This window comes from Medicago sativa, chromosome 3 (assembly GCF_051527215.1).
Source record: "Medicago sativa cultivar Bolivia chromosome 3, Bolivia_mono, whole genome shotgun sequence".
NCBI classification, from domain to species: Eukaryota; Viridiplantae; Streptophyta; class Magnoliopsida; order Fabales; family Fabaceae; genus Medicago; species Medicago sativa.
Genome location: NC_140751.1, coordinates 22,439,422 through 22,454,236, shown reverse-complemented (window position 1 = coordinate 22,454,236; position 14,815 = coordinate 22,439,422). Strand labels below are relative to the sequence as shown.

The window sequence follows — 14,815 nt, the reverse complement described above, 5'->3', positions numbered from 1 at the left end:
AAAATAAATATGCATATATAAATAAAAATGCAGAAATAAATCTAAACTAATAAAAATGCATGAGAGAATAAATAAAATGCTAAACAAAATAACATGCGTGAAGGAACCTAAGAAATAAAATGCAGGGGTGCAAAGAATAAACAAAAAAAGATTAGAGGAAATAATCTGGGCCGTTGATTTAATCAACGGCCCTGATCTGATCAGGAATTAAGGAAAGCCAGCCATTGGATTAAAACGAGAGGATGGAGGCGCGTGGGTGCATGGTAAGACCATGCACCCTTGAGCACTGGATCTAAGGGTTATATACATAACCCAACCGCCTCTGTCTCTCTTTCATTTGCTTTCTTCTTTTTTTTCAATTTTTTCTTCTTCGTTCTCGTTTCTCTCTCATCTTCTTTCTCGTTTTCTACTTCTTCTTTCTCCTTCTTATCTTCTTTTTTTGGTTCTTTTCAACACAACCTACAAAATAAATAATAAAAAAAAGGTGACCTTGAACAACAGAAGGTTTATACCTTTGGTTTAGAGATCGGACTGGTTTGTGTGGCTGTTGGTTCCGATCTGTTGCTGTGTGTAATTGTTCGATAAACACCGGTGAAAATTGTGCGGGTTTGCAGGTTTATTGTGGATGAAATTGTGTCTGTGAGATTGTGTTGATTTTGCAGGTTAATTGTGCGGTGATCAATTGGGTTTTTTTGGTGAATTTTGTGTGTGAATTGGCTTTGAAAACTTTGTGATTCTGGATTTTTTCTGTGTATTTCTGTGTCCCTTTGATATGTGATTTTGTTCCTTTTAAACAAATTTGCAAATCTCAATTTGGACAGGAATTAACTCTGATTAAAAGTGCCTTGAATGGTGATTAAAACCTGTTTAAGAGCTGGTACGCGTTTGATGCAAAAAGGAAACAAAACTTCTGACTTTTGTTGATCCAGCCACTGATGGTGGCGTGAAGCCAATTTGGACCATGGACAACTTTTTTGGGACTTATTGGGAATAATTTAAGACAAAATAAAATAAGACACACCTAATAAAATAAAAATTAAAGACAAATTAAAAAACGAAAAAAAAACTAAAATAGGATTAGAATTAAAAGAAATTTTTTTTTTTAATAAAAGATGGAAATTTGAAAAAAAATAAAAGTAGGATAAAATAAAAATAATAATAATAACAGAGAGACGAGGGCCCGACTCGAACCAAAAATGAGGTATTTTAAAATACCTCTCTGCCGAAATTTTAACTGAAACGTCAAAGAATATTCCGGGTCAGAGGACATGTGTCAGTGAGACCTTAGGTCAAAAATTGGGGTATGACAGATGCCCCTATTTAAGTTTCTTCGTCCGGAGACTTGAAGATGAAGTCTTTGATTTGACGGACCGAAGAGACTTAAATACAAAAGTACACCAATTTTGGACCTAAGATGCTGTGAAATGCTCATGATGCAAGTATGAGTGCAGGACGGCGAAGATGATTTGATTGGGGGTGGAAACAATGACGGGATACCCAAATTCGTGACAGAAAGGGATTCGACTCCGCTCGGGAATTACAGTTCCACTGGGGAAGAGATTGTCTACTACCGTATCGGTTTGGAACGATAGCTTAATGAAGACAAAACTTTTTAGTGCTGACGCGTGACGAAAGGTAAGCTCAAGCGGTCCGTTGTTTAGGACTGGCAGCTTAAGACAAGAAAAAAAGGAAACTCAAGCGGTCCGTTGTTTAGGACCGGCAACTTGAACAAAATGAAAAAGTAAACTCAAGCGGTCCGTTGTTTAGGACTAGCAGCTTGAAACAAGATGAAAAGGTAAACTCAAGCGGTCCGTTGTTTAGGACTGGCAGCTTGAAACAAGATGAAAAAGTAAACTCAAGCGGTCCGTTGTTTAGGACTGGCAGCCTGAAACAAAATAAACTCAAGCGGTCCGTTGTTTAGGACTGGCAGCTTGAAACAAAATAAAAAGGTGAACTCAAGTGGTCCATTGTTTAGGACTGGCAGCTTGAAATAAGACAAAAGGGAAACTCAAGCGGTCCGTTGTTTAGGACTAGCAGCTTGAAACAAGACAAAAAGTAGACTCAAGTGGTCCGTTGTTTAGGACTGGCAGCTTGAAACAAGATAAACTCAAGCGGTCCGTTGTTTAGGACTGACAGCTTGGAACAAGATACACTCAAGCGGTCCGTTGTTTAGGACTGGCAACTTGAAACAAAAAGTAGACTCAAGCGGTCCGTTGTTTAGGACTGGCAGCTTGAAACAAGGCAAAAAGTAGACTCAAGCGGTCCGTTGTTTAGGACTGGCAGCTTGAAACAAAAAGTAGACTCAAGCGGTCCGTTGTTTAGGACTGGCAGCTTGAAACAAGGCAAAAAGTAGACTCAAGCGGTCCGTTGTTTAGGACTGGCAGCTTGAAACAAGATAAACTCAAGCGGTCCGTTGTTTAGGGCTCGCAGCTTGAAATAAGACAAAAAGGTAAACTCAAGCGGTCCGTTGTTTTGGACTAGCGGCTTGAAATAAGACAAAAAGGTAAACTCAAGCGGTCCGTTGTTTAGGACTGGCAGCTTGAAACAATTGAAGACTGAAATGAAAGGATACGACCAAACACTGGGTGACTGATGCAACCATGTATGAATTGATATTGTGTATATATTGTGTATGCATGAATGTATGAATATGTGAAAGTATTAATATATGTATGTACGATTGTATAAATGGATGTATGAATGTATGGATGTAACTTGTACGACTATATAAACTGTACGTGACAGGTGAACTCGATGTGACAGGACACGACAGGTAAGATGAGAGGCGGACTGACATCGCAGTACAAACACTCAGCAAACTTCTTTGGAGGTGATATTATCGTGAACAAATCGAGCCGTTGACGGTGTAAAACCCGGCACAAGGTAGCAACTGATGTCTCTTGGGGAGGGAGCCCATTGTCTAACCAAAAGTCTGGAAGAAGTTCCCATTTGTAAACCGACGCAAGGTGCTTTTCCCCTGGCATGCTACAACAGTCATTTTTTTTTTGTATATATTTTTTGTTTTTAAAAATCCCTAACTTTTGCCTGGACCGCCCTATCAGGCTTTCAGTCCACCGGGAGTATATTCCTTTTTTGTGTCCCTAATTTTTGCCTGGACCGCCCTTTCGGGTTTTCAGTCCATCGGGACGCTCTCTATTGCCTAAGCCGCCTTTTCTGGTTTTCAACTTAGCGAGCATTTATTTTTGTATATTTTTTTTGTATTTTTTTTTTGATTGTGAAAGCATCTTGCTCGAAGCAGAGGTCCTCTTCATTGTGCTTAGCCATGTTTCTCTTTCGGAATGTGACCCTTTTCGAGGGTGATGTTGATGTACGCTTCAACTACTCATGAGTTCAAAGAGAGTGTGTTTGTTGTTCACACTTTTCAAAAAATGTAAAAAAAAGTTTTATATTTTGAAAATTTTTGCTTCAAGTATTGTCATCAAAAATAGAAGAAATTTTGCAAATAGAATAAATGAGAGTTCCAAATAAATGGACACAGGCTCAAATTTGATGAATTGAGTGGTGACCTGCCAATGGCATGGCTCCACGGATCTTTGAAAATTTTGGAAAATGGTAATTGTAATTGGGAGGTACATTGAACACAATAACCGCTATACTCCCTAACAACTTTGAATGCCCCAGTTTCGAGTGTTTGATCTGCAGATGCTTAGAATCGGAGGTTCTTTGATAGCAGGTATGCCCCATGCTTCGAACTTGGAGGTTCTTTGATAGCAGGTATGCCCCAAGTGGATTGTGCTGACTGATGCAGTTACTTGTCATGATCCTTAACTTTTGCATAGATCGCCCTTTTCGGGTTTTCAATCTATCAGGATAATCATCATTTTTTTTTGTCTCTAACTTTTGCCTGGACCACCCTTTCGGGTTTTCAATCCACCGAGACACTCATTTTTGCCTAAGTCGCTTTTTTTAAGATTTGCGACTTACCGAGCTGCTATTTTTTGACAGAGTATTTCTTGACTGCACCAGCATTCTTAGAACGTGTGAGTTTGTCACCATCCATGATTGTAAGAGCCATTGCACACAAATCTTCGTAATTAGGCATCCACTTGCCCCTGGATTCTGATTGAAAAGTAGTACAAAGTTCCCTTCTTGAAATTCATGGGGACGAACCTTTTTGTTAGAAGCTTGTTTCAAACTTCTCTTGATATATTTGTACAAGGTCGTCATGAGTTTAGATTCGATCAAGCTTGGACTTTAGTAGAACTCCTATTAACGGGACTTCAACCTCCACGGGAAGCACTATCTCCATGTTGTATATTGGGGAAGGAGGGGGGTTGCCCCTGTTTGAAATGTGTACTGAAGTACGATATCCGTGCGAGGCAACAGTAACATCTCATGCCAGTCTTTGTGAGTGACTGCCATCTTCTGAACAATCTCCTTGATATTTTGTTTGTAGCTTCAATGGCTAAGATGCCCCAATATGTGAGAGATCTCGTCGGGAATCTCTTCATTTTCCTTCTTCAGCTTCGGACACAGGGAACTCAAAGTTGGAAGAGAGTACATGGTTAACGTGTTCAACGGGTTTATTAATGCATGATTTGATTATTGATTTTGACAAGTGTAAGTTATGATTATGCAGATATTTGAGAATGATTATATTTTTTTTGGTTTTTTGTATTACCATTTTTCCAGAACAAAGCACAAAATAAAAAACAAAGTCGGGATCAAAACGACCTTTTTATTAATGATGAAAATGCTTAAAGCAAAAAGCCCTACACCAGTTCACTTTCGTCTCGGGCAGAACGAAAGGGTTTTTTTTTTGAAAAGCAGCAAACAACAAACCAACGAATTATTTGAACAGATAAGTAGTAGAAGGAACATCAAAAACGACCCAAATGTGGCTTGCAAGTCCGAATTCAATCTTCGAAGAGCAATATATTGGCTTCAATTAGCTTCTGGACTTCAATCTTCAAAGAGAGACAGTGCTCAATGTCATGGCCGGGTGCTCCTTGATGAAAGGCACAAGAGAGGTCAGGTTGATACCCAACCGGCAACTCGTCGGGCACTCGGGGAGGCTTTCTAGTTTGGACAAGGTTCTTCATTAGCAAGATGGGAAGCAGCTCCACATACGTCATTGGGATTGGGTCAAACTGCATCTTTGGAGCCTGTTGTCGAGGCTGTTGTTGATGTTGGCGTTCAGGCCCTTGCTGGAACTGCGGCTGATTTTGCGAAGCTACCAGTGAAACCACCAGCGTGCTCAGTCTCTCTGAATCGGCCTGGAGTGTTGTGATCTCTTGTTCAGACTGATATGTTCACTCTTTTTGTTTGCACGAGTGTTGTAGGTGCGAGTTGGCCTTGGACGAGGACAGTCGGACCACTTTTGAGACAGATTGACCTTTTATAGAAAAGAAAGATTTGTGAGACTCGGAATTGAGACTATGAAATGCAAAATGGTGCATGATGCTTATGCAAAAATAGACACTTTTTTTTCCGAAGGACTTATAAAAGCAAGTTTGTAAACATCATAATTGAAAAATTCACTGACTAATTAAAGTACTATAAGATAACTCCCTTTTAACAAAACTGAGCCAAGGGATAGACTCCAAAGTACATCACAAAAAGTTAGGAAATAACATAAAATGGTGAATCAACTAGGAAACTCTTGAGCTCTTGTAGTAGACTATTCCTCGAAATCTGGGTGCACCCCTGCGAAGAAATCCATGCACTCCTTCTTGCTGATAAATTGTGCAAGCCTCGCACTTTGAGCTTGGATCTGAGCGTTTTTCTCGATCAATTGTCGCTCTTTGTTGAGGAGCTCATGCTTGAGCTGCAGTATTTCCACATCTTTATCCCCTACTTCAGACATAGCTTCCTCGTACTTCCTTTTCCAAGTGGTACACACACGGTTTAAGTCAGCCATTTTCTCTTGGTACTTTTCTTGGGTACTAAGGGGTAGGGGTAAAGGTATTGTTGGAGTGGTTGAGGACAAGTACCTCGGTATAGGGTAAGGCATCATATACTCAGCAGCTCTATCGATAACCCATTGGGTATAGGTTTCATAAGTGAGGTCTGACTTATCCCCCAATTGATTGCTGTTTTTTCTGCGGATGGTACGCCAAGCTTTCATGAACTGGTCTCTCATACCCTTGCTATCGGTGAGGTTGAGATAGAATGTGCCCTCTAGTGCAATGTTGCAAGGCTTTTCTTTCATAGGATACCCGAACTGGCGTCTAGCTAGGATAGGGTTGTAGCTGATTCCCCCATGAATACCGAGGAGAGGCACATTACCGAAGTCTCCACATGAGTCAATGATGGTTCCGGTATCGTAAGCTGGGTTGTACCAAACTACATCGGCTGGAGCAAGGGACATGATTTTCTCTGAGTATATAGCTTTGTCTTTGGAGAGGTAGAATTGGGGTAGGTGTGAGATGTACCACCTATAGAGTAAAGGTGCACAACAAAGGATGGTTCCGCCCTGCTTATCGGTTCTATGGTGGATGGAGTGGTAAGTATCAGCAAGGAGAGTTGGGACAGGGTTTTTGGTGAGGAAAATTTGGATGGCATTAACATCGACGAAACCATTAACGTTGGGGAAAAGCACAAGGCCATAGATGAGCAAGGCCAGGATGGACTCGAAAGCAAGGGTATTCTTTGATGCAGCAAAAATGTTGGCTTTACTGATTAGGAATTTGGAAGTTAGCCCCTGGATTTTCTCTTTCCCTTTGGTAGTGAGGTTATCAGTTATGTCGGATATCTTGAGGTGAAGGGCTTTTGCAATATCGGATGCTGTAGGGGGCCCCTCGAGACCACTGAAAGGTATTCTGTCAAGTACTGGTAAGCCGACCAAGTAGGAATACTCTTCAAGGGTGGGGACAAGCTGGTAGTCCGGGAAGGTGAAGCAGTGGAGACGAGGATCGTAGAATTGGACCAGAGTCTTGAGGATCCCTTCGTCGAACTTTGTATTGAGAATCTTGAGCAACTTCCCATGGTGAGATTGAAACCTCGCTTGATTAGTGATGACATCTCCCAAACTCCTCAAGCTTTCCAGATCTTGGCTTTGGAAGCTATACTTCTTAATACTCCTAGTAGTCATATCTACAATGTTTACAAAAAAACTTGTTTAAGTCCTTCGATATTTTTTTTTTTAATGAGAAAAAGAATTTGTTTTATGAATGAATGCATGTATGCATGATTATGCTAACACAAATGGTGAAATTATGGCGAGGTTAAGTCACATGTTGGAGTCAAGGGTAACAACGCCATTAGGTAAGGACTATGGTTTCATTTGTAATTGTAACAAAGGTTCTACCAAGTTCCCAAATTACAACTAACCTTATGAATATATCGGTGTATAGGAATGCTCCTAGTCCAATAACATCCATAAGGTAGTCTAGTTTGAGTGTAGTATCGCGTGACAACTAAAGTCAAGAATGCTCTTGGTTTAGCCACCGCACTACGTCCTAAAAAGGCCAAGATGGGTTAAGGGTTACTAAGGTCCACGGCTTCGACGGACACTCACATTGAAAGTAATAACGTCGACATGAATGCTCATGACAACAAGAGTACTACCTTCTGCGAGGCCTCCACCGAGTAGGGTTATCACATGTGCACATGGTCCAAGAATGCTCTTGGTATGACACTATGATTATACCCCGTCCTATCTTACATTTCTCTCAAGTCCGGGTTAGGACTTATCTCACCACTCACGTTAAAAGAAGGGAGAAAGAAGAAGGAAGAACAAATATATACACGAATTTCCATCTTTTATTTTTGTTTTTTTTAAGCAAGTTATAGCACAAAAATTTAAATAAAGCCAAGTTAGGCTCAACCCTCTTAGGGGGTCCCCAGTGAAGTCGCCATTTCTGTCGCGTCATTTTTCGGAGATCAAAGCCATTTGGTTAGCGTTTGACTCACTTTTTATTTCACGACTTTGAAAAAATTTATTTAAATTGGGGGGTCCGGGGGTTGGTTATATTTAGGGAAGGTATTGGCACCCTAAATATTCGTAGTACTCTACGAGAACCTTTTGGTTTTATTTAAAATTTTGTGCTATGAACTTGCTTGCTTTTTTTTAAAAAAGATGAAACTTTGAAATGATTAAAAAAAAAAGAAGACCTAATTATCTACATTTTATTGATTTGGAAGGACGAGTGTCCTCTGCCTACGTACCCGTGAGGGATCAAAACCTCGTAGTTCGGGGTTAAAAAAATGACGTTTGATTGGTTGAGTGTTTTTTAATGTTTTTGAAAAGGTTTTAAAATGAAAGAAAGCCAAAATGGCGAAGTAAGCTTGTTTGTATTTTTTATATTAAAGAAGAGAGACTCAAAATGAAATTAGATTGATTAACGTTTGATTTAAGAAAATAAAAATAAAAAGACGTCACTTGATTTAAGATCAAGGTTTATTTAAGAAAATATTTTTTTGTGATTTTTTGTTATTTGCATGTTTTTGTTGTTTTTGAATAATAACTAGACTAAAAATAAACTAACGTAGCAATAAAATAAAAGCGTGAGAATTTTATAGTGATGTTGGATCACCGCAAAAATTCCCTAACCTAATTTAATTTTTTTGCATTTTTTGATATATAAAGCAGTAAAAGAAATAAAAAGACACACACACACACACACTTTTTCTCATTTATATTTGTACAATTGACCTAATAACATTCTATTTCCATGCAATAAAATGAATTACGAAAAATAAATATGCATATATAAATAAAAATGCAGAAATAAATCTAAACTAATAAAAATGCATGAGAGAATAAATAAAATGCTAAACAAAATAACATGCGTGAAGGAACCTAAGAAATAAAATGCAGGGGTGCAAAGAATAAACAAAAAAAGATTAGAGGAAATAATCTGGGCCGTTGATTTAATCAACGGCCCTGATCTGATCAGGAATTAAGGAAAGCCAGCCATTGGATTAAAACGAGAGGATGGAGGCGCGTGGGTGCATGGTAAGACCATGCACCCTTGAGCACTGGATCTAAGGGTTATATACATAACCCAACCGCCTCTGTCTCTCTTTCATTTGCTTTCTTCTTTTTTTTCAATTTTTTCTTCTTCGTTCTCGTTTCTCTCTCATCTTCTTTCTCGTTTTCTACTTCTTCTTTCTCCTTCTTATCTTCTTTTTTTGGTTCTTTTCAACACAACCTACAAAATAAATAATAAAAAAAAGGTGACCTTGAACAACAGAAGGTTTATACCTTTGGTTTAGAGATCGGACTGGTTTGTGTGGCTGTTGGTTCCGATCTGTTGCTGTGTGTAATTGTTCGATAAACACCGGTGAAAATTGTGCGGGTTTGCAGGTTTATTGTGGATGAAATTGTGTCTGTGAGATTGTGTTGATTTTGCAGGTTAATTGTGCGGTGATCAATTGGGTTTTTTTGGTGAATTTTGTGTGTGAATTGGCTTTGAAAACTTTGTGATTCTGGATTTTTTCTGTGTATTTCTGTGTCCCTTTGATATGTGATTTTGTTCCTTTTAAACAAATTTGCAAATCTCAATTTGGACAGGAATTAACTCTGATTAAAAGTGCCTTGAATGGTGATTAAAACCTGTTTAAGAGCTGGTACGCGTTTGATGCAAAAAGGAAACAAAACTTCTGACTTTTGTTGATCCAGCCACTGATGGTGGCGTGAAGCCAATTTGGACCATGGACAACTTTTTTGGGACTTATTGGGAATAATTTAAGACAAAATAAAATAAGACACACCTAATAAAATAAAAATTAAAGACAAATTAAAAAACGAAAAAAAAACTAAAATAGGATTAGAATTAAAAGAAATTTTTTTTTTTAATAAAAGATGGAAATTTGAAAAAAAATAAAAGTAGGATAAAATAAAAATAATAATAATAACAGAGAGACGAGGGCCCGACTCGAACCAAAAATGAGGTATTTTAAAATACCTCTCTGCCGAAATTTTAACTGAAACGTCAAAGAATATTCCGGGTCAGAGGACATGTGTCAGTGAGACCTTAGGTCAAAAATTGGGGTATGACAACTATTAAAAATAAATTATAAAACATAAATATTAAAGTAACAGTATAAAGTGGAAGAAATTGTTAGATGAAAAATCAAACCAATCAGCTAGGGAAAAATTAAACCAATCAATGAGCTAGGGAAAAAACTCAAAAATTTATAAGCCGTATAAAATAAGTAATGATATGATGTGGAAGAATTTGTGAGATGAAATATCAAACCACTCAATGCTCCTATAATATGATAACAATGACTTTGAAGTCAATCTGCATGTACAACCGCAACTTTTTAGCCAATGTAATGATAAAAGATTCAAAAAAGTCATTATCACGTAATGGATGAACAAAAAATGAATGATGCTTATTAGAATGACCTCCCACAATGCATCAACATTAAATCTTAAGAGAAATAGTTTTGTAATCTATTGCGGTCCTATTTAGCTTTGATGATTATTTTTTTTAGTTGAAAGCAAAGGATATCTTTTTTTTTTTACAAGTAAAGCAAAGGATATCTTATTCACATAAAAATCACAACGTAATGTTGAAAGACTTGGAATATTCATCATAAGGTAATGATTGTGCTAGAAAATGAACAATACTTATTAAAATGGCAAATAAAGAGACTCTGACTAGGAGGGAGGGAGGGAGGGAGGGAGGCAGAGAGAGAGAGAGAGAGAGAGAGAGAGAGAGAGAGAGAGTAATTTGGTTCGATTGAAGGACCAAGTTGACACAATCTATTTTTCTTTGATACTAAATTGCTTAATATTTTAGGGATCAAATTACGTTTTACGATTTTTTAACAAATTAAAATTGGACTTCACTCTTAAAAAAAATTATAAATCATAAAAGTTAAAGTAACAATATGAAGGGGAAGAAATTGTGAGATGAAAAATCAAACCAATCAGTTACGAAGAAAAAATTAAACCAACCAATGAGCTAGGAGAGAAAAACTCATAAGTCAATGTGGATGTACAACCACAATTTTTAGCCAATGTAATCTTGAAAGAGTTGGAAAAGTCATTATAATGTAGATGACTTAGAAAACAAATGATTCTTATTAGAGTATTCTCAAAATACATCAATATTAATTTTTTGAGGGAGAAGTTTTCATTCATTACAGTTCTATCCGATTCGATATATTAGTGTTTTTGAAGTTACATGCAGAGGAGATTCAATTTTCACACACATAAAAATGATATTGTAATGTTGAAAGACTCGAAACAGTCTTCATAATGTAACAGATAGGGTAGAAAATAAACAATTCTTATTAGAATGGCAGATAAAGAGACAAGACTATTTGTCCCCAAAAAAAGAGACATGGACTAATTTGTTTTTTTTTGGTTACATAGACAATGACTATATAGAGAGACTAATACGACTCTTTCTATGATTTTGATAAAATTTAAAAATTAATGAATATATGGACCTACTAGGAAAAATCACAACCAACAGACCTTTTTATGAATCGGCTTATTAATTTTTTTTATTGGAATAGTTTTTTCATGATACAAGAAAATTGTTCCTCTTATTCATAACTAGCTAAAAGACCGGTACTCACGTGCCTGTCTTTCCGCTCTTTTTACTGCGTAAATGTTTGAAAATCATTAACGGTAATTTTTTAATGATATTTTGATTTGGATTAAAACTAAAAATATAAATGTTTGTTGCTGTAACAAACGAAACTAATCATGATTATTTATTTAATGACACCAACAATGTAACAAAAAAATTAATTAAATTTGTTTTTTTAATGACATCAACAACGATCTTTATTATAGAAAAAGCTGTTTAAGGGTATTATTGAGATAATTAAAAAGTAAGCATAAATATACTCATCTAGTTTGTTACCCTTTTTAAATGATACAAGGGAAAATAAACCATAAATATATTCATTTTTTTTGATAAATCCTTAAATATATTCATATCGTGTTTGTTACATTTGTTTTAAAATTTAAATTCATTCTTATATGTTTGTTACATGTGTTATTTGTATTGAAAATTAAGGATATTTTTGGAAAGGAAAAATTCAACCCAAAAGTGCTGAAAATGGTAGTTTTTATAGATATTCATCAAATTTTTTTTTGATAAATAATATTCTTCAACCTAAAAAATTGAAATCCAGAAAAAAAATCTTTCAAACTCATTTCAAAAAACAATACTTAGTCTTTCTGCACTCTCTCGTCTTTTCTTTCTTTCCTCTATTCTCTTTAATTTTTAATTTTTTTCAAACCACATTTTTTTTAAACCTCTTGTTTGTTTAGCAGTTGCTTAATGTAAGTAAAAAGAAATAAAAACATTCTTTTATAAACATCTTGTTTTCACGGTTTTTTTTTGACAAAATTGTTTTCACGGTGTTTCATCAAAGACTTTTATGTAAATTTAAAACTACGCATATTTTTCTTAATATTGTTTCCATACATTTTTTTTGAAGAACCAAAATGGAATATAACTCAACAAGAGTGATTCATCTCGCACAAGGTGTGTAAAAGAGAACCACCCAAAAGAAATACAAAGTTAAGTATATGTTGCCAAAATGCACAACGAAAAAAGAACAAGACAGAAGTGAAAGCAGTCAGAAAATGAAAGAAGAAGTGAGCAGAAGTGTAACTGAAAGCATAAGTGAGTAACTTAGCCTTCAACCAAGAAAATGACAGAAACTTGACAGTTTATAATAAATGAGCCAAATCTTGAATTTTGCTGTTGAAGATCTTGTTGTTTCTTTCCTTCCAAATCACCCAAACAGTAGCGTGCCAAATTAATTTGAGGAAGGTATGAGTAAATCGCGGTAAACCCGCTAACTGACCGAAATGATAAAAATGATCGGCCATCGACTCTAGAGAAATAAAAGAAATACCAACCCACTGATAAATAATGTGCCACAAACCACCGAATACGTCGCATCTGAGAAGAAAGTGAGCCGCTGTCTCCTGGCTGCCACACCCTCCAACACAAGAAGTATCGTCACGATGAAGTACTCTCCTACGCACCAGATTATCTGTAATATCCCGTCTGACAGTATCGTTATATTACCCGTTGACGGTGTCAGATGAATTTAATTCATGGAAAGTAAGTTAATAGTTAATATTTTATGACATGTCAGCATAATATGGATAAAGTATCAGTGTCGTATTTAATACGCCTATGGCAAGGGCATTTTGGTAATTTCACGTGGGAAGGATATTTATTTGATTTTGGGGCAAAATATCTCATTTTCCCTTTTTCTTTCTCTCTCTAGGGTTGAAGTTGGAGAACTTCTCTCCCTTCTCTCTTCTCCCTCACGCCCTTTTCTCTCTTCTTCTCCACTAAATCTTCTTCCTTCATATTGCAAGTGAGCTAATATTGCTCTCTCTTGATCTCTTAAGTGTGTGAAGCTTGGTTCTAGCTTGATTTACCCTTCACCTTCTCTTCTTCAATTTTTCCCAATCTCTTACCAAATCAAGAAGCATGGTGAACAAGTTTCTTCCCAATATTTTTATGGTACAAAGAAGCTTGGTATGGGTTTGTTCTCGGGGTTACTCCACCCGGGACTATCCGTAAAATGAACCAAGATAATAATGTTTGTTCAACGCTAACATAATGAATAATGAACTTAGACGCGATTATGTATGATATGTTTATGATCATGTATGTTTATGTTAAGAACAAGTTATGATTAGGACAAGTAAAGAATATGATGCCGATGACGTTCTTAGGTTTCCCTAATCGTCCGGCTTAGGATTGTGTCATGAATATGTTACATGAAGACCTCAATGCGTCTACCGTATCTTGGCATAGTGGTCTTAGGTTCCCTTGACCGCCATGACACGTATGATAGTAAGCCTATAACAAGTAGGATGAATTATGACGGCCCTAGTATGCACCACCGACTAAGCATGCAAGTCCCCACACACGTATAATCAACCGTCAGGTTGTAAAATAGACACGTGGTGACCGTAGGTTTTCCCCCGTGGTTGCCTATAGCCTAGGATTAGGTGGAACTCACTGAGACATTATGTCTCATCCCAATCCTTATTTGTTTCAGATATCAGGTGGATTAGCAAGCTAGTAGCCGAATGGATGATGCGACAAGTGTTCGTTCGTACTCGCAGCTGGATGGTGTGGATTTTAAAGGATGCTTTTATTATGATTTAGAGAAGTTAAGTTGTATTATCATCGTACGAACGCCCTTGTTGTCTTTTATATTCATTCAAAGTTTTATTGTTGTAAATTTTTAATGTATCTAATACTAAATTAACGCACTTGCTAGACTTTCTAGATACGTCTAGTATGGGTGTTACATTTGGTATCAGAGCAGGTCGATTCAGACCGTGCCTTGGGTCATTAAGTTACAACAAGGAAGTGGGACCATTGGGTTCCAGGTAAATGTTTTAATTGTTGATGTTAGTTGAGCCTGATCAACTCAATTTAACACTCGACGGTTAGAGCGGATGCCTGAGAGCTGAATAGGACCAGGAGGAACGAAGTATGTGATGAAGATGATTTGAGAATGTAGGAACTCGGAGTAAGAATAGTAAGAGTCTAATCGTGCCAAATGGTGGCCGGTGAGCTTATCAGTTTGAGTTTGATTTCTCCAGGAATGTAAGGTTTTGTCAAGATGGGTTGATCCGACAACGTTTGGGAAGTTGTTAAAGATATTTTGTATATCCGTAAGTGAATATTTTAGGAATGTTTAAGAGTGACCGGAAGCTTCGGTAAAAGTCGTTGTTGGAGCAAGACTGTGTTATGGAAAGGAAATGAATATTTCTGGAATGTAAGTATGAGGTTACAAGATAAGGAGAAGCCGACACATGTTGATAGAATTTGTATGTTCTCATAGATAGAGGTTTGTGAATGAAGCTAAAGATTGGAATGTCCAGAGAGGATATGGTTCT

The 14,815-nt window shown here is 36.9% G+C and overlaps 1 protein-coding gene across 1 annotated transcript; it reads right to left on the bottom strand.

Moving 5' to 3' along the window:
- Positions 1 to 4,679: 4,679 nt before the first annotated feature.
- On the bottom strand, positions 4,680 to 9,788 carry LOC146936414 (uncharacterized). The gene has a single exon (XM_085751267.1). It carries the CDS (start codon positions 7,052 to 7,054, stop codon positions 5,642 to 5,644), a length of 1,413 nt encoding a protein of 470 aa, XP_085607393.1. The 5' UTR covers positions 7,055 to 9,788; the 3' UTR covers positions 4,680 to 5,641.
- Between the last annotated feature and the right edge of the window lie 5,027 nt (positions 9,789 to 14,815).